Source organism: Melanerpes formicivorus, unplaced genomic scaffold (assembly GCF_026170545.1).
Source record: "Melanerpes formicivorus ecotype bairdi unplaced genomic scaffold, bMelFor1.0.p_v2 SCAF_72, whole genome shotgun sequence".
Classification (NCBI taxonomy): domain Eukaryota; kingdom Metazoa; phylum Chordata; class Aves; order Piciformes; family Picidae; genus Melanerpes; species Melanerpes formicivorus.
This window is the reverse complement of record NW_027142424.1, coordinates 1,652,828-1,672,685: the sequence shown is the minus strand read 5'-3', so window position 1 is coordinate 1,672,685 and position 19,858 is coordinate 1,652,828. Positions and strand designations below refer to the sequence as shown.

General features: G+C 47.0%; 1 protein-coding gene across 4 annotated transcripts in view; it reads right to left on the bottom strand.

Moving 5' to 3' along the window:
• Nucleotides 1–8,537, bottom strand: part of HECTD4 (HECT domain E3 ubiquitin protein ligase 4) — a 95,316-nt gene extending 86,779 nt beyond the window's left edge. For all 4 annotated transcript variants that reach the window (XM_068163366.1, XM_068163368.1, XM_068163367.1 and 1 more), the window contains exon 1: nt 8,114–8,537. In XM_068163366.1, coding sequence (XP_068019467.1) covers nt 8,114–8,284 — 171 coding nt within the window. In that variant the 5' untranslated portion in view covers nt 8,285–8,537. The remainder of the gene's footprint in view (nt 1–8,113) is intronic.
• Nucleotides 8,538–19,858: the final 11,321 nt, after the last annotated feature.

Here is a 19,858-nt window from a genome sequence, read left to right as displayed (position 1 = left end):
GAAGTTACACTGAATGAAAAAGTGTGTTAGTCAAAAGTTCAACTGTCAGTATTTTAACTTTGCAGTGTTTTGTCTTTAAATCTTCTTCCCTTAATACTTTAAATCAATTTACTTAGGAAATGGTAGAAAGTTCCAGTTCTTGCTTTGTTTCATCCTACTACACCACCATAACCAGATACTTCTCCCCAATTAACAATCTTTTTCCCAATACTGCTCCAGAAAGCAGTCAGTGGCATTTAAATATAATCAAGACTGATAGTAAATACTGGATGTACTACAATTAAGACACAGTCATCTACATGAGGAATTTTAGCCCAGGATTCTAGGACCACATAAAGTAAATTTAAAGCTGCTAAAAGGCAGCTTTCTCCTCTGCCTAAAATTCCTGCCTCCTCATCCTCTCCCTGGCAGCAGTGGCTGTGAGGTGATTTTTGTTTGGTTGTGGTTTTTGAAGTTCATTTTTTTTTTGCTTTAGACCAATTCCTTGGTGTGGAACAGAAGGTAGAATGGAAAAGAAAATGCGTGGCTAGTGGCAGAGGTGAAAAGACTATTTGCAGTCACTCTCCCAACTTAACCATTTTGGGATGAATATGAAGGTTTCATTGATTGGTTTTAATTTCCACTACATGGGCAACTGATGAGCAATGAAGCTGTTCAAAGGTGTATTTTCCCCTAAAGTTACATACTGCAAGTGAAAGCCTTTAAATCTCCAGAACAGCATTTAATTCTTTCTCAACATAATTAAATTGGCTGAGCTCCACACATAAGGATAAGAGCTTCTTGAAGGTGGTGGTACATTTACCAGTATCAATTAGACTTATAATACCCCCCTGAGTATTAAACAAGTAGTATTGCCATCTCAAAGGAGGAGCAAACCATACAGCAAAGCAAAAACCACCTCAGAATAATAAGGAAGAGGCATTCAAAACTATAACCAAATTACTTTCAACACCACTTCAGAGCTCAAAGGGTATATTTAGATTGGACAGTAAGAAGGTCTTTATTCTGTAGGCAGTAGAATACTGGAAGAGGTTGGCCAGAGAGGTAGTGGAGGCCCTACCCCTGGAGACATTCAAGGTTAGGTTTGCTGGGCCTGAGCAACCTGATCCAGTTGGGGATGGCCCTACTTACTGCAGAGAGGTTGGACTAGATGACTTTTATTATTTAGAATAAACCAAACCAGGTTGGAAGAGACCTTCAAGATCATTGCGTCCAACCCATCAACCAATCCAACCCACCTAAACAACTAACCCATGGCACCAAGCACCCCATCAAGTCTCCTCCTGAAAACCTCCAAGGACGGCAACTCCACCACCCCCTTGGGCAGCCCATTCCAATGGGCAATCACTCTTTCTGTATAGAACTTCTTCCTAACATCCAACCTAAACCTCCCCTGGCACAGCCTGAGACTGTGTCCTCTTGTTCTGGTATTGGCTGCCTGGGAGAAGAGACCAACCTCCGCCTGTCTACAACCTCCCTTCAGGTAGTTGTAGAGAGCGATAAGGTCACCCCTGAGTCTCCTCTTCTCCAGGCTAAGCAATCCCAGCTCCCTCAGTCTTTCCTCATAGGGCTTGTGTTCCAGACCCCTCACCAACTTTGTTGCTCTTCTCTGGACTCATTCCAGCAAGTCAACATCCTTTTTAAAAGCCCCTTTGCACCCAAACCATTCTACGATTTCATGATTCCTCCTGTAGCACAGAGTTGACATATATGGAGCACCACTTATTTACTTGGTTACTTTGTCTCTGGAAACACAAATAAAATCATACAAAAAAAAGACTGAATCACAGCATTTATGGATTATTGTATAAAAGCAACACCAGAGGCAACAGTTTTAAAGATACCCTGGAAACTGAAATACATACCAGAGCTTAAAACTGGTCCCATAAACACCGTATACACACTCCCAGTCTTCCACTTCTGTTGCTCTGGTGGATAACAACATTTCTGTTTACAGCACTTTCTGCAGGCCCACAGCAGGAAGCTGTCTTAGTGCAAACACTGCCTTGATGTCTTTTAAAACATTTTTCTAACCCCTCTACAAGGCTTTCTTTTTTCTTTATACATACACATCTGTGTGCTTGCAAAATAAATACCTGCAAACATCATCATCATCATCCTGATGGTTTAGGTATTGACACTGCGCAGCTGCTGCATGCTTCAAGTGCTGCAGTTGAAAACTACAAGTTTCACAATTGTTCTGATGTTTTTCTGCTCTAGGAAATCTTAATGGTATCACCTTGTTGAAAGCCTCTACTGATTCAGAATCCTGTACAGAGCAGCACAGCTTTTTAACAGCTCAGCTAAAAGCATGAGCTGCTTTCCCCCGTGAAAACATTAGAAATCTAATTACCCGCTCAGAAACGAGCACTAAGAAATCTCTTTCTCTCTCTCTGACTGCACACACAATACTCTACCAAACAATTCATTTTGATAATTGTGCAAGTTTACCAAATAACCTTGGTACCTGAGATCAATGGCAGGGTACAGGCAAGCTGTAAACACACACAAAGAAATGTATTGTTTCTGTATTTGTTTATGAAAAGATTTCTTTGGCTCTCACTTAAGGAGGAGATAAAAATGTCTGCAAAAGGTAAAGAAAAAAATCTCTGTCATTTAAATACCTGAGAGTGCAGACCAGCTGCAACTGGTAGGAAGAACTGTACTTGGGAAACAGAAGCCTTTAGGCTGGAAAAGACCTTTAAGGTCATTGAGTCCAATCATTAACCCTACACTACCATGTCCACCACTAAACCATGTCACTCAGCACCACCTCTGGTGGCTCCACCACTGGCCTGGGCAACCTGCTCCAGTACTTGGCAACCTTTTTGAGGAAAAAATTGTTCCTCCTGTCCTCCCTTAATCTCCCCTGGTTCACCTTGGGGCCGTTTCCTCTTGCCCTATTGTTTGTTCCTTGGGAGAAGAAAGCAACCCCTACTTGGCTCAAACTTCCTTCCCGAGAGCCAGATCTCCTGCCTGCCTCCTTTTCTCCAGGCTAAACAACTCCAGTTCCCTCACAAGACTTGTGCTCTAGACTCTTCACCAGCTTCATTGCCCTTCTCTGGACCTGCTCCAGCCCCTCAATGTCCTTTTCAGAGTAAGGGCCCTAAACTAAAACCCACTATTCAAGACGTGGCCTCACCAGTGCCAAGTACAAGGGACAGCGTCTCTAGTCCCGCTGCACACACATTTCCAAAACCATCCTTTAGAAGAAGCTTTCTACTGTTTCTCTCCAAGGATAAATAAAAGGTGGCTTTGAAAATAAAAAAACCAACCCCCAAGGCAGGATAGTGCATGGTATAAAATTGAACAAATTCAAACAGGTCCTTCTATGACAACTGATGATACCAGCAACTCTGATGGAGAGATCACATGGGACAACATTGGTGGTTTAAACAATTATCTAATGAAAGTGAGCTTAAAAGCAAAGTGATGAAGATTTCAGAGTCCTGCCAACAAGGCAATGCCTGAAAGAATGCTATCAGCTCCTGTGCAAAAGTAGCAGCCAAGGTTCACATTTGGGAGGTTACTTTCCTGTAGTGACTCAAATTGAAGAACTTGCTCATCTGGCGCTACTCTGAAGGCTACAAACTCTCAAAGAGTATTTGAAGTGGAAAGGGATGCAAAAGGCAGGACTAGGGGACTCACAAGCCTGACATGCTGGAACAGCAGGTGCCATGCTAGAGGTTGTAACCCCAAAAGAGGTCATCCACTTAGTAACAAGTCAATTAATTGTTTACACGGGCATTAGGGATTTTTATCTTGACAGAAGTGAAGCTTGTAGATGGATGTAAGGTCACAACCTGGAAGATTTGGGAAGCACTGACCTAGATAATTACAGAGAACTACTCCATCCTTCAGCAATGAGGGAAAAGTGACAAAATGTTTCTTCTAGTCCATGAGGAAAATGGGTGAAAGCCTCAAGTTTAGCAGGTGCCTTCAGGTCAAAATCATTTCAACAGAAAACACAAGGTAGGCACAGGACTGGCATAGGCTGTTACAATAGCACTGAACTCCAGTTGCTCACTGGTCTGGAAAAGCCCAGACCATGCTGACAGGGAAACAAAGGGACACCACCTTATGTTTTTTAATCAAGTAAGTGTAAATAATATATCTGCAGTGCAAAGTGACAGCTGCCCACTGGCATCTCATACTTTATTCTCCAACAACAGAGTGTGACAAGAGTCAAAACATCAGATGGGGACAGATATATGCATGGTCCAGACAGCTACTGAGGTAGGAGCTATGAATCTAGCTTCATGTTAAAAATATATCAAAGAGGGAGAAAAAAAAATAAAAATCAGGTCTTTAGAACTTTTCCAGGCTATGCAGGAGAGCAGCAAGAACAAATATCTAAAGGACTGTTAGGCTGTTATGTAAAACAGAGAGTGCTTCCAGTTACATGGAGTGACACACAAGGTTGCTCCGCTTTATAGTGTAGCTATATATTGAAGACTTATCTTTCTTCCCACCTATTTCCTTGTGAAAAAGAACATAACTAAGCCTATCACTAGTTAGCTGGAAAACTGCTGATCCTGCAGATTCAAAACTAATGAAAACACCAACCACAAAGCTGAAGATCAGCCAGAAGGCCTCCTCAAATGGAAGGACTGCAATGGTGATGTGTCAACCAAACTGTCCGGGGACAAGCGCACGCTTTGGGCCATCTGATGGCCATGTGGCAGTTGAGAGGAACAACCACTGCTCAGCAATGTCCTTCTTATGAGGTTACTAAGGGTTAACACAACAATTTATATTGCCTGAATTCTACTTAGTCTCAGCATGTTGACTCTGGCCTACTGGCAGATTAAAACTACATGCTTCAAGGGCTCTCTGCCTACAGACATACCTCCTGCCTCGCACCCAGGGGTTATTGTCTCTGTGAAAGATGTTTGACTGAGAGGATTCTGGAAGCGCTGCAGTTTCCATTGTGGCACATTAAAGAGCAGCTCATCTTCCATTAAGCTGTCCCTCCTGTGCGGGCATTGACATCCAGGGCAGAGATTGGACAAAGTGTCATGGCAACAGCTTCAGCTGTTCGTCACATAAGGTTGTCTCCAAGAAGCTGAAGACTTTGCACTTTGAAAGTCATTTCTGTCTGCGAAAACCTTTGAAGGAAGGGTGCAAAGGCTGGCATAATGGCTAACTAAGCTAGGTCTCTTCTGACTAGAAGATTATGTTAGGAAGCTCATACCAGGAGAAGTTCTTCTATACACACAGCTATAAAATTCTATCAAATAAAAGGAAAAAAATCTCCTCTTTCTTTTTTGGGGAATACATTTCCTTTGTAAATAGGCTGAGAGAAAGCCTAAGAAGTTGGCATACATCACAAAGAATAAACACAAAACAACCCCCCTCCATACTCTGTAAACCTAAAAACACTCCTAGAACAAGTTATCCTCACATGAAAGAGAAGCTTAATACTTTCCCAACCTACCAGCAAGGAGAAAAATTAATATATACATAGACACACAGAGGTATAAACATATTAAAAAGTAAAAGTTGTATGGGAGTCAAAAAAACCCACCCCAAAGTAACACATTTTCATAATCCCTTCTCAACACAATACCAGCACTCTAACAATTTTCCTGCTTTTCTTTTTATAAATAGGCAAAAAGCTTTGAACAGAAGGACAAAAGGCACTCATCCCAACACACAGCTCACCAATAAGCTCTCACAAGGGACATTTAAGCAGAACAGACCCCTCCCCAGGCCTACCCATTTAAGTTCCATATTTTTTAATTAAGCATGTCACATCAGAAATCCAGTCAGGGTTCTGAGCGGCACTGATGAAGCACAAGGAGTGGATTAAAGAAGTTTACTAATCAAAGCAGCAGCTGCAGCATCTCCTACCCTTGCCCAATAATACATCCCAAGAGATTTCTCTTTGGACCAGTTTCAAATGTTATTTATTACTTTGCAAGTGGGAGTAGAAACAGTGCAAATGAGCTGCTCAGCGTGTTACTCGATTGCATGGCCACACTTCCAACAAGATGCATGCACCTATTTCCACAAAATGGCTCCTCCAAGCCCTTCCAGTTTACTAAGGTAGCCCTTTACTTACAAAAAAAACCCACCCAAACACCCCAAGATATTGAAAAAAACCCAAACAAAAAGGCAGAGAAAAGTTCTGAGCTAAACAACTTACATTTGCACCACCTGAAATTCTAACTTGCTACCCAAAAGCCACAAAGCATTTCACACAGAAATAAATCACGTGCAGCCATCGATTATTTTAGCTGAAAGAAAGAAAAGGCTTTCATATTCTGCCACTTAAGATTATAGGTCTGAGTATGAACCATAGCAAAAAGTTGCCTTTATTTATTTATTTTAAAGTTTCACACTGCAGACATGCACAACAGGAGGGGGTGGAGGGGGGGAAGGAGATCTCTGGAACAGGAAATACATATGTGAATCTGTGGCACTGGATTGCTGGAACACCCAGCAGGGGAATGTCATAAAGGCCAAGACACAGTAAGACTCTGTGATACTCATTCCATCCCTATCTCCCCCCAAACAAGTAGAGTTTCAGAGACATCCCTAAAAATGAAATTCTCCTGAGGTGAAGTGATTGTCAGGTGAAGCTGTGTGTCAAGTTTCATGCTGGAATATAGAATCATAGAATCGTTAGGGTTGGAAGGGTCCTCAAGGATTATCCAGTTCCAACCCCCACCCCCACCCCATGGGCTGGCCTGGCTTGCAAATACGGTTTGGGTGAGGTTTTGGGGTGTTTTTTAAATTATATCCTCCTTTATTATGATACAATATAAATAGTGCTATGGGGGCATGTCTTTTTCTAAGGCAGTTATTGGGCTCAATGGTGTTTCTAGAACTATGCAATGGTATGGGAATATTTTCCTGCACACAAGCTGGATTGAAGGCCAGAGTGGACTCTGATGACAACAGATAATCATTCTGTTTATACACCTAGACATAAGTCCTCCACCTTAAAAGTCTCTCTTTCCTTATTCATGTAGTATTTGCCAACGTCCATTTCATGGGAGCAAGCAAACGTTCCCACCCCAACCCCCGGTGTCACATCACACAGAGGGGGGGAAAAAACAACCCCCACACTCAGCAAAAAAATATCTCTCCTTAGATAATGCTGTGAGAAGTTTTTCTACACACCACAAAGCCTTCACATCACAAGGTGAACCATGATGCTGTCACAAGTGCTAGGCTGGCTCATAGGTTGGTAGCAACACCCGGAGTCAGCAACCGAAGCCTCGCTGAAGGGTTTTGCGGCCTAAACGCTTGTGACCTAACACGGCAGAGAGATAAAGCTTCTGCTGAACCATCCCCTCTCGGCTCACACCACTCAGCTCCTCTGACAAAGACCCTGTGTCATTGCAAGCCACACTGCTGGAGAAGAGGGCGGGGTGAAAGAAGAGAAGGGAGGCACACGGGGGAGTGGGGGGGAATGCAGTCTACAAAATAGATGCAACCTACAATCCGTGCTCACCGTCTCCTCCTCGGCTAAAACAGCCGTGCCATCCGCCTGCAGCCAAAACCACCAGCAGTTCTGAGCAGGTAAAAAGCTGGAAGGAAAAAACCTCAGCTGCTTGCCCTCCCCCCCCCCCCCCCCCCCCGGCTCTTCAGTAATGCTCGCTGTCAACAGCCTCAACCACCTAGACACCACAAGTATCTTATTATGAGGCTGATTAATCACAAATCGTCTGAAAAGTAAAAACAAAAAGACACAAAGCCATAAATAAAAACGAACGAGCCAAAGGCCACATTGAAACACCGGAGGGTGGTTCGCGTTTCCCAACCCCGCTGGTTCAAAACAAGGAGCTAGCACCAATATTTCGCCCTCCATCTTCATTAGCGCCTCGCCACCCTCCTGCCCAGCTCCACTTTCATCACGGTTTGAAACAAATCATATTGACTGAAGACAAGCAGGCTGCCCCCAGACGACAGATCGTTCCCCCTGCATCCGCATCCACCATTCTCCATCCTCCCCTAGTCATTCTCCCTGCTTCTCCCCCACAACATCCTCCTCGCCTCAGGCCCCCACTGCCACTGTCTTTCCTGCCCTGAGGGCATGCTCCTTTTCCTCATCCCCCTCCTCTCGCCCCTCCCCTCAGCTCGGGGGGCCGCGGGCCCTCCTCACCTCCAGCTCCGTGTCTCCAGGCTCGGCCACCCCAATGATCTCGCTGGGCAGCTCAGCCAGGTCGGTGACCCGGATCAGCCCGTCGTGCAGGAAGATGGTCTCCTCCTTCACCGACAGCCACTGGGCCGAGTCGGTGGCCGCCGCCGCCGAGGCACCCGCCGGGGACCCCATGATGCGGAGGGCGGGGGGACTCCGCAGGGCTGAGGCGAGGCGGCTCCCGCTACCCCCCCATGGCGGGGGCAGGGTGGGGGCAGGGGGGTCCCCAGCGGTCTGGGTGCCGGACAGCCGGAGAGCTGTGGGGAGCAGCGAGGAGCGGCGCGTTGCCACCGCGGCGCCAGCGGAGCGGGGACCTCCGGGAGCCGCCGTGCCCGCCCGCAGCCACCACGTCCCGCTCGCTCCTCACACACACAGGTGACAGCGCGACGCCATGTTGGGGGCTGAGGCGGGACCGGCATGCACCGCGCGGGGAACAATACAGCCTGCCCCCTCCCGGCCCCGCGGGGCCCCGCCCCCCGCCGCGCCCCTCCCGCGCTGGGCCGGCCCGCCCTCCCGGCGCCCCCCGGTGCCTCCCCGCGGGCTCGGGAGACGCCCCCCGGTAGCCCGCCCCGCAAGGGCGGCTCCCCACGCGCCGCTCCCGCGCAGTGAGGGGCGGTCGTGCAGCGCCTCGCACCGTGCTGAGCGGAGATCGCCGCAGACCCGTTCCTCTCGGGGGCTTTTCCCCTAGGCCCCTCGGTCCTGCTTCCCCTGGGGCTGCCCCCATCTGCACCGAGGATCGATGCCCTCAGCGCCTCAACCCCGCTCCCACCCAGGACCGCGACCCCTCAGGACCTCGTCCCGTCACGCAGTGGGTGCTTCCCGCAGCTCCCCACTTCGCTTAACCCAAAGGCTCCTCACTGCTTCCCCAGTGCCCCACTCCTCAGGGTCCCGCTTCAGCCGCACCTTCATGGCTAGTCAGGGCCTCTCTGAAAGTGCCCTCAAGGACTGGTACCTCTGGTGCCTCAAGTGCCCCACAGGGTAGTTTCTCCCTTCCTGGCACCTTTGGTCACCCTTGGTTTGCCTGCTCCTCTCCTTCCCGAGCGATCTCCCCTTTCTTGCTTCCCCTTCCATGTCTGCTGCTCCATCACCTCCTGGGAGGAATCCTGTCACCTCTTGGGGGGTCTTATTCCCAAAGGACTTGGGAACAAGCAGGTATGTCCCTTCAAACCCCCTACCTCCAAGTTTATCTGTGTCCTTATGAGGATGCCAGAGGGTGTGCAGCAAAAGGTTCACAATACCACAGTATGTGTGTGGGGGAAAAAAAAAGGAATTTCAGAGAAAAATTGCCCCTTCTTCTCTCTCAGTACCTCTTAGGGGCACCATCATGTGAGGTTCCCTGTTTCCCATCAGTCTAACTTCACACATTTGCCTCAGGCCTTCATCCCAGCAGGTTCAGAGGGGCACAAAGTGCCACAGGCAGCTGTAGCCAGTGGTTGAGCAGAGCAGGTGCTTGTGAGACAAGGCAGGCTGATGAGAAAGGCTTGATGATAAATGTTAAATATATTTGGTGTGCAATTACTGTGGGGATTCCCATTGCAAGTGGCTGCTTTTCATGAAACAGTGACTCTGCACAGGAGAGCAGAGGTGGAGTGCTGCAGATGTATTTACCTGTTAGATCAGATTACATTAATTACTATATTAGTGCATTCTCGTGAATGGGTGGTGGCATGGGAGGAAAAGTGTGCTCAGAGCTGCCGGGTTCTGCACATTGGCCACAGCAACCCCAGGCAGTGCTACAGGCTGGGGTCAGGGCGGCTGAGAGCAGCCAGGCAGAGAGGGACCTGGGGGTAATGGTTGACAGTAGGCTGAACATGAGCCAGCAGTGTGCCTAGGTGGCAAGAAGGCAAATGGCATCCTGGCCTGGATCAGGAAGAGTGTGGCCAGCAGGAGCAGGGAGGTCATTGTGCCCTGTGCTCAGCACTGGTCAGGCCACACCTTGAGTCCTGTGTCCAGTTCTGGGCTCCTCAGTTTAGGAAAGATGTTGAGATGCTGGAAGGTGTCCAGAGAAGGGCAACAAAGCTGGGGAGGAGTTTGGAGCACAGCCCTGTGAGGAGAGGCTGAGGGAGCTGGGGTTGCTTAGCCTGGAGAAGAGGAGGCTCAGGGGTGACCTTCTTGCTCTCTACAGCTCCCTGAAGGGAGGTTGTAGAGAGGTGGGGGTTGGTCTCTTCTCCCAGGCACCCAGCACCAGAACAAGAGGACACAGTCTCAAGCTGTGCCAGGGGAGGTTTAGACTGGATGTTAGGAAGAAATTCTTCATAAAGTGAGTGATTGCCCATTGGAATGTGCTGCCCACGGAGGTGGTGGAGTCGCCATCATTGGAGGTGTTTAGGAGGAGACTTGATGGGGTGCTTGGTGCCATGGTTTAGTTGATTTGATGGTGTTGGATGATGGGTTGGATGTGATGATTTTGAAGGTCTCTTCCAACCTGGTGTGGTCTATTCTATGCTATGCTATGCTATGCTATGCTATGCTATGCTATGCTATGCTATGCTAAGATGAGCTTTACTCACAATGCTTTATGTCCTATTAAATGTGGTTGGGAAGAAGCACTTTTTCCCATGTGATGGGCCACCACACTCAGCTTGCTACCCACACAAAACATCTTTGTATCAGTGCTTGAGCAGCATGAGCGTGCACAGAATTTAGTGATTTGTCTTTGAGGCCAGTTCAAGTGAGTTTTATAGGAGGTGAACTCCCCCTCTGCTCTTGTGAGGACCCTCGTGGAGTACTGCATCCAATTCTGGTGCCCCAAACACACTATTACAGCAGGTCCTGAGCAGGCCACAAAGATGATCAGAGTGCTGGAGCACCTGCCTTGTGGGGACAGGCTGGGAGAGTTGGGGTTGTACAGCCTAGAGAATAGAAGGCACCAGGGAAGCCTTCTAGTAGCCTTCCAGTACCTGAAGGGAGCCTACAAGAAAGCTGGGGAGGGACTTTTTACAATCTGGTAGAGGGAAGATTTAGACTGGATGTTAGGAAGAAATTCTTTACAGTGTGGGTGGTGAGACATTGGAACAAGTTGCACAGGGAGGCTGTGGATGCCCCTTCTCTGGAGGCATTCAAGGCCAGGTTGGATGGGGCCTTGAGCAACCTGGTCCAGTGGAAAGTATCCCTGCCCATGGCAGCAGGGTTGGAACTAGATGATCTTGAAGGTCCCTTCCAACCCAAACCATTCTACTAGTCAGTGACTCCATGAACTCGCAGGTCTGCGTGGTAGCTTGGTGCACTGTGTTTGGTAGGATACCACTGCCTTTCTTGCTCTGGGTAGCAGAAGACTCTTCAGGATGGTTCTTACTATTGAAATAGGCATTATTTGCCTCTGGTGAGTGTTATTTTTGAACAGGGAGAGCGTGGAGAGTTCTATCAAGTGTTTTTGTAAGGGAAAGACCATCCAGGGACATCTGTTATTTTTGGTCAGGACATGCCACAGAGACAATGGCTGCAGGACAACATATCCATAGATATGAAATCCACCCTGCTCCTCCTGTGGGAGCCCTGCTAGTCCTGAGAAAGAGAAAGAATGCTGCAATTTGAAGGGTTTTGTTATGGCAGGTGGGACGTGGCAGCTGAGTTCTGGCAGTTGAGATAAGCTGTGCTCACAAGGTCTCCTTGGAGGGATGGGAAAGCTGCTGAGGTTAGATTAGTCACAATATTTCACTGCAAGATAGTGCCTGGTGTTATTGTTTTGTTAGCAGAGTAGGAGTTTTGTATTGTTTTCGTTCATTCAGGAGACAGGAATAGAGGGGGAGAAACCCAAAGTGTGTGTACATTTTGGTGGGAGTAGCACTGAAAAAAACTCTGCCTTTAGATTTTTGTAATACTAGCATGGTGCTGGTTGAGTATCTTCCACAAAATCAATACGAACAGCAGAGCTGTGAGTAAAATGGAGTGTGCACTTCACAAGCAGCACTCACGCCAGGAAGCCTTGTCAGCAGAAAAGATCTGCAGTGTCTTCCAGAGGTGGCCAAGTTTTGGATGTCTGTCTTGTCCTCCCAAGGACTGTTTCATAGGCTGGGTAACCTCCCAGGTTTAAAATGCTTTGTCTCCAGCTCTCACATGAACTTTCCAAGGCCTTCTGGACTGCTTCATCCCAGAGGAATATAGTTGCCACAGCAGCTCCTGGACGGGGAAGCAGGGCTTGATATAGCTGTTGTTTCAGTCTGCTAATTGCTTTGAAATCCAAACCAAGGCCTTGCAGCTGACTCAGAGCTGGAAGAGGGGTGAGTGTAACCCTGGACACACTCATAGCAGGCTGGGTACAGGAGGTGCCTGGGTGGATTGTACACAGGCCAGAGGCTGCACTTTGTCATTTGGCTGGGTGTTGGTGAAGGGTTTCTCACAGCAAGGATCCTGATGTGGTTTTGTGCAGGGAGTAACCTGAGCTGCCCTTGAGTGGAGCACAGGCCACTTAAATGTGAGCTGGAGATGGTGCAGATGGGTTAAAATTCCCTTTCCTCCCTATATGTGTGAAGAGATCCCAAGCTGTGCACAGGGGATGTTTGCCATTTGATAGTTATTTTCCTATGTCAGGTTCTTCTGAACTGTATTAACTTGACCATTCCAAGTTAAAAATCAGTTGTTGACTTAATCTCATGCCCTAACACTGAGAAATGTGTCCTGTCCTCCCTCAGTGCTCGTTAATAAAATAACTGCTGGTCAGTATAGGCTTTAGTGAACTATTTTGGGGTCAGTATTTTAGGTATACATCAGGAATTAACAGAATGTTTTACAATCTACACACTTACGTAGCACAGAATGCTGACTTAGCTGTCTACATGAAATTTTCAGTGTTAGGGCCTTGTGATGAATTCAAATGTAATGCAGCTTGTCTGGCATCTGCTGCAGAAGATGTTGTGTAATAGAATAATGAAAAAAAGAAAAGAGAGATTGTTATTATTATTTTTGTTGTGCTTATCACCAGGAAATGTCAGCCCTTGTAGCTTTCTGAGGGGTAACTACAGTAACTACAAAGAAGGTTTGTACTACATTGTGGGAGACGGTGTCACTTAAACCCCAGACTCAAATCACTTGGTGACACAAATCATCGTGCTGAAGAAGTAAACCCCTTAACTTGTAAACAGGCTTGTGCAGAAAATCAACCTCTTGCTTGCTTTCTGAGCAGCTGGGGCAGCTGTCTGGAGCTGCTGTGGCTGTGGTCGCGTCTGCCTCTGGTGGCCAGTTTCTGGAGGAGCTGTTTCATGCGCGGGTTCTGCAGCAGAATGTGCCCTTGTGCTTCTCAGTGCACCCCGGTTACTGACAGTTGGCAGGGGATGCCGGTGGTGTGCAGGCAAAACCTCAGTCAGAATGTGCCCTTGTGCTTCTCTGTGCAACCCGGTTACTGACAGTTGGCAGGAGATGCTGGTGGTGTGCAGGCAAAAACTCAGTCAGAATGTGCCCCTGTGCTTCTCTTTGCATCCCAGTTCCTGAGAGTTAGCAGGAGATGCTGGTGGTGTGCAGGCAAAAACTCAGTCAGAATGTGCCCTTGTGCTTCTCTGTGCACCCCAGTTACTGACAGTTGGCAGGAGATGCTGGTGGTGTGCAGGCAAAAACTCAGTCAGAATGTGCCCTTGTGCTTCTCTGTGCAACCCGGTTATTGACAGTTGGCAGGAGATGCTGGTGGTGTGCAGGCAAAAACTCAGTCAGAATGTGCCCCTGTGCTTCTCTTTGCATCCCAGTTCCTGAGAGTTAGCAGGAGATGCTGGTGGTGTGCAGGCAAAAACTCAGTCAGAATGTGCCCTTGTGCTTCTCTGTGCATCCCAGTTCCTGAGAGTTAGCAGGGGATGCTGGTGGTGTGCAGGCAAAAACTCAGTCAGAATGTGCCCTTGTGCTTCTCTGTGCATCCCAGTTCCTGAGAGTTAGCAGGGGATGCTGGTGGTGTGCAGGCAAAAACTCAGTCAGAATGTGCCCTTGTGCTTCTCTGTGCACCCTGGTTCCTGAGAGTTAGCAGGAGATGCTGGTGGTGTGCAGGCAAAAACTCAGTCCTGAGAGCTGAAGATGGAAATTCACTGTTCCAGCTTTGAATTGACCTGTTATGTGCTGGAATGTAAAGGAATGTCAGCTCTCCTTCCAGTTTAATTTTATATTAACAGCTATAACATATGGCAGAAAGTTTTCATCCTGAGGCTTTGCTGGACATCTTCCTGTTACTTTAGAAATGGCAGTTTCAGTTTTAATGACCACTGTGGCACTGAAAACCATGCCAAAAAGAAGAAGCAGTTGCTGGTTTTATGTGGTCTGCAATAGCCAGATTGCCAGACCCCCAGCTCCCAGCTCTTCTGCCTAGCAGATGTTATTCAGAGAGCCTGAATGTCATTATTAATAAGACCACTTTGCAAGGAAAACTGGCACATCTTGGCAGACTAGCTGTGATTAAAAAATAGAATATCTTCCTTTTTCTCCATGTGAAACTGAGAAAGGAGTAGGGAAAAAAAAAAAATCAGTATTTGACAGAGGAGGAAACCCAAACTAGACTGAAATGAAATCTCTCCAAACTTCAGAAATGCATTTTAATTGCAAAGGAAAACTCTTCACCTCTTCCTCATTTTGATATACTAGCACTAATCTCTGAAGGAGGCTCTGGCTGGGAGTGAGGTAGGCTTGAGGAAGGGAGAATAAATTAAAAGAGATTGTCATTAACATGGGTAAGGACTATTTTATCATAGGAAACATCAGTATGAATCACCTGCCTCGAAAACATTGCCTTAGTGAAAGTGGACAGGAACCAAATGTGGATTATAGAATCAGAATAATAATGCTGGGGTGTTCTCTTAGGGGCAATCTAAGCCTCACTGTCACCCAAGCTGTAGCTACACTACTTGGGACACAAATGTGTCCCATCTAGAGTGATGGAGGCTCCACCTGCATCTCTTCCACTTGAACTGTCATTACACTTAGGGAGCTCCCTAACCATAAAATGCTTTGAGTTGCAAATGCTATCTGAAGATCATCTAGTCCAATCCCCTACCCACCATTGAACTTCTGTTATTGTATTTAAGCCTTTTCATATTTTCAGCTATTCTGGGCACAGAGAGCAGTTTGTTTCCTTCCTCTTATGCATAGTCTTTTGGCAGTGACCACAATTCCTCTCCATCATCTCCACATTAAATAATTCTCATCCTTTCAAATGTTTTCTATAGGCCGTATACTCTGGAAGTCTGATCAATCTTCTGCTTCTTGGGATTTCTTCCAATCTGTCTACATCTCTCTTGAGTTTCTGGTCCTTGAGATGAAGCCTTACCAGTGTGGAGTTGTTTGGAGCTGCTGGTCTTGGAGATGAAGCCTTACCAACGTGGAGTGGTTTGGAGCTGCTGTCCCTGGAGATGGTAAGGACCAATGTGGAACGGTTTGGACAGATGCCTGTGTCTCCTGTGCATGAAGTGTCTCAGCATCATCTTTGCTTTCTCTGCAGCTGTATGATATTGTTGACTCACAGTGGGCTTGTAAATGGACTAACAACTTACTCTTAAATTGTGTTGGTGGTATTTCACATGCAGAAACAAAGCCAGCTGGCATTTAGCATTACTCTCTGTAATCTCGTGGCTCACTTTCTTATTCAAGAATTGAATGCAAGTAGCCTTCTATGGAGGGAAGTGTTGAAATGGTGCCCATCCATGAGGAAGATTGGTTGGGAGCTGGACAGATCCTTTACTGTTTGTCCTGAATTTCTGAATCTCTTAATGTCTCAGAAGACTCATTATTAATATCCCCAAAGAGGGAGGATTTAAATACAGCTCTTCACTACTGGTTTAAAATTCAGCCCTCCTCAACACTGGTGCAGTAAAACAAGGGGAAGAAAAATATAAATGGAAACAAGTTCTGCTCAATAGTGTAGAAAACCTAAATGTAACCAAGTGTTATTTAACTCATACATATTATTGCAAGGGCCACTTTATAGAGAGCTGCACAGGGTTTGCCCCTCAGTTTAAAAAGGACATCGAAACACTTGAACGTGTCCAGAGAAGGGCAACAAAGCTGGGGAGAGGCCTTGAACACAAGCCCTGTGAGGAGAGGCGGAGGGAGCTGGGGTTGCTTAGCCTGGAGAAGAGGAGGCTCAGGGGTGACCTCATTGCCCTCTACAACTCCCTGAAGGGTGGTTGTAGCCAGGAAGGGGTTGGTCTCTTCTCCCAGGCAACCATCACCAGAACAAGAGGACACAGTCTCAAGCTGTGCCAGGGGAAGTTTAGGCTCAAGGTGAGGAGAAAGTTCTCCACTGAGAGAGTCATTAGTCATTGGAATGTGCTGCCCAGGGAGGTGGTGGAGTCCCCATCCCTGGAGGTGTTCAAGAGGAGACTGGATGTGGCACTTGGTGCCATGGTCTAGTCATGAGGTCTGTGGTGACAGGTTGGACTCGATTGATGACCCTTGAGGTCTCTTCCAACCTTGGTGATACTGTGATACTGTGATACTGTAAATTGACAAAATCCCTGACAGCCTGGCTGAGGGTTTTCAAATTAGTTTTCAAGGATGAGATACAAAAAAATGGTAGATTTTGGACCAATGTCTGCTACAAGATGAGTTTTCTTCCTCTTGATAAAGAGGAGGACTGCTTGGCAAGGCCGGCGCGGTGCTGACAGTGGTCAGCAGAGAGCTGGAGATGATACTTGGACACAGATCCACACTAGATCCTCATTCGGAACTATCTGTAGCTTCATATCTACCCCAGATTATACAGAAAGTTTTGTTTAAGACTTTTGGAAAGAAAAAATATTGCAAGCTGGTTTTCTGTTAGGTTATCAACCAATAGTTTGGGTTTCCATGTTTGCATTTCAATTAATTTTCTCTAATCTCCCAAATGAACTGGTTGCTAGTCCTGCAAATCTCCATGTTTGAGAACAAGAAAGAATTCCACTTACTGGCACAGAACACACAGACTTTTGTTTTTCCTTCTAGGATCATTGGTTTGCTGTTCAAAGATGTCCTTTGTTCCAAGGCAAACATATAAAATGTCCATTTTGGGGTGTGTGTGTGGCTATTTTTTGTTAAAAGACCTCAGCTTTAATCACAGTATCACTAAGGTTGGAAGAGACCTCGAGGATCATCGCTGTCTCCACAGACCTCATGACTAGACCATGGCACCAAGTGCCACGTCCAATCTCCTCTTGAGCACCTACAGGGATGGTGACTCCACAATGTTAGTAAAACCAGTGTAAGTCACAGCCCTATATTGGAATTTTAAGAGTCTGGGACATAAAAAACAAAGGGGAACAGGTCAATTAACATAAGGAATGATAAGGAAAAACTTGTTTGGTGTGAGTATCTGAAGGGGGCCTACAGGAAGGCTGGGGAAGGACTTCTCAGGATCTCAGGTAGTGATAGGACTAGGGGGAATGGAATGAAGCTGGAGGTGGGGAGATTCAGGCTAGATGTGAGGAGGAAGTTCTTCCCCATGAGAGTGGTGAAACCCTGGAATGTGTTGTCCAGGGAGGTGGTTGAGGCCCCGTCCCTGGGGGAGTTTAAGAGCAGGCTGGATGAGGCTCTGGCCAGGCTGATCTAGTGTGGGGTGTCCCTGCCCATGGCAGGGGGGTTGGAACTAGATGATCCTTGTGGTCCCTTCCAACCCTGAATGAAACTATGAAACTATGAAACTATGAGGGTGCTGGGGGCCTGGAGCAGGCTGCCCAGAGAGGTTGTGGAGTTCCTCTGGAGAGATTCCACACCCACCTGGACATTGTGATCCTGGGCAAGCTGCTGTGGGTGATCCTGCTTTAGCAGTGAGGTCGGACTGGATGATCTCCAGAGTTCCTCTCTGGCCCACACCAGTCTCTGTGAAACATGTTAAAGCCCTCTCATCTTTAAGTTAAATCTATTTCTCTCCTTTCAATTACATGATATGGACACTTCACATTTGCATTCTAAAGGGAATTGCAACATAAAGCCATCCTCAGTGCATCGCACAGAAAATGGGATGAAGTAACCCCTGGGTCACTGCTGTCCCCTTGCAGGGCCCCCATTGATGACCAGGCAAACAGGAGGTGAGCTCCCTGTCCAGCACTGCTGCAGGAGCTGGGTGTGGTGATCTGCTGGGGTTTGTCTGCGATTCATTTGCCTCCCTGAGTCGTTCATTCAGCACTGACTGAAGCATGTTGTCAAACCTGCCTGCAGCCTTTCCCCGGGGGAGGACGGAGACATTCACATGTCCACAGCCTGATGGAAGCGTTGTGATAGCTGCAGTGTGAAGTACCTTGGGCTTCCAGGTGCTGTGGGAAGAGGAGGAACTTCCTGTGACTGGGCCACCAACACTCTGCCTTGGGCAAGGTGCCCCTGGTTAACTAGCCAGCTGGTCAACTAGCTGGTCAGCTTCTCTGGGTGGGTGAATCTGGAATACTGTGTCCAGTTTTGGGCTCCCTAGTACAAGGAATAGAATAGAATAGAATAGAATAGAATAGAATAGAATAGAATAGAATAGAATAGAATAGAATAGAATAGACCAGGTTGGAAGAGACCTTCAAGATCATCATGTCCAACCTATCATCCAACACCACCTAATCAACTAAACCATGCAACCAAGCACCCCATCAAGTCTCCTCCTGAACACCTCCAGGGATGGGGACTCCACCACCCCCTTGGGCAGCCCATTCCAATGGGCAGTCACCCTCTCTCTGTAGAACTTCCTCCTAACCTCCAGCCTAAACCTCCCCTGGTGCAGCCTGAGACTGTGTCCTCTTGTTCTGGTGCTGGTTGCCTGGGAGAAGAGACCAACCTCTGCCTGTCCACAACCTCCCTTCAGGTAGTTGTAGAGAGCAATAAGGACAGGATCAGTTGTGGTCAGTACTTCAGGGGTGGTGGCCAGTAACAGGACAAGGAGTAACAGGCACAAACTGGAACACAAGAAGTTCCATCTAAAGATGAGGAGGAAGTTCTTAACTTTAAGGGTGACAGAGCCCTGGAACAGGCTGTCCAGAGAGGTGGTGGAGTCTCCATCTCCACAGACATTCCAAACCTGCTGGACATGTTCCTGTGTGACCTTCTCAAGGTGACCCTGCCATGGCAGAAGGGTTGGACTAAATGATCTCCAGTGGTCCCTTCCATCCCCTACCATTCTGTGATTCTGGGGTGGGGAGGCCAGGTTCTTTTTGTTTCATATTGAACTAGAGGTGCCATGAACAAAATCTGTATTTTACAAGACATATCCCTTGAGAAATTAATTCTCTCCCTTCATCAGGATGGCCCTACCCAGATGTTGTCTCAGAGCTGAGAACTGGGCAGAGTTTATCAAAATTTATCAAAAATGTTGAATTCCATCTCGACTAAAAAGCTGGAATTTTGACATTTGCAATAACATAAGGATAGAATTGTTATGGTTGGGAAAGACCTTCAGGATCATTGAGCCCAACCATTCTCCAATTCTACCAGATCTGGTGCTAAACCATGGCCCTCAGCACCACATCTCTGTGTCTTTTAAACACCTCCAGGGATGGTGATTCAACCACCTCTCTGGGGAGCCAGGTCCAGTGATTGCAATTAACATTTCAGGGCAGAAAGCACATTTCAAGACAATTAACTTATTTCCATTCTCTTTTCATTCCAGTTTTGCTTTCTGTAATGTAAGACTTTTATTTAATCCATCTGTTATGTCATTTTGGTTTTATTTGCTAGGGCTTCATCATTTTGATGCTGAGCAGAATTGGAATGGAATGGAATGGAATGGAATGGAATGGAATGGAATGGAATGGAATGGAATGGAATAGAGTAGAATAGAATAGAATAGAA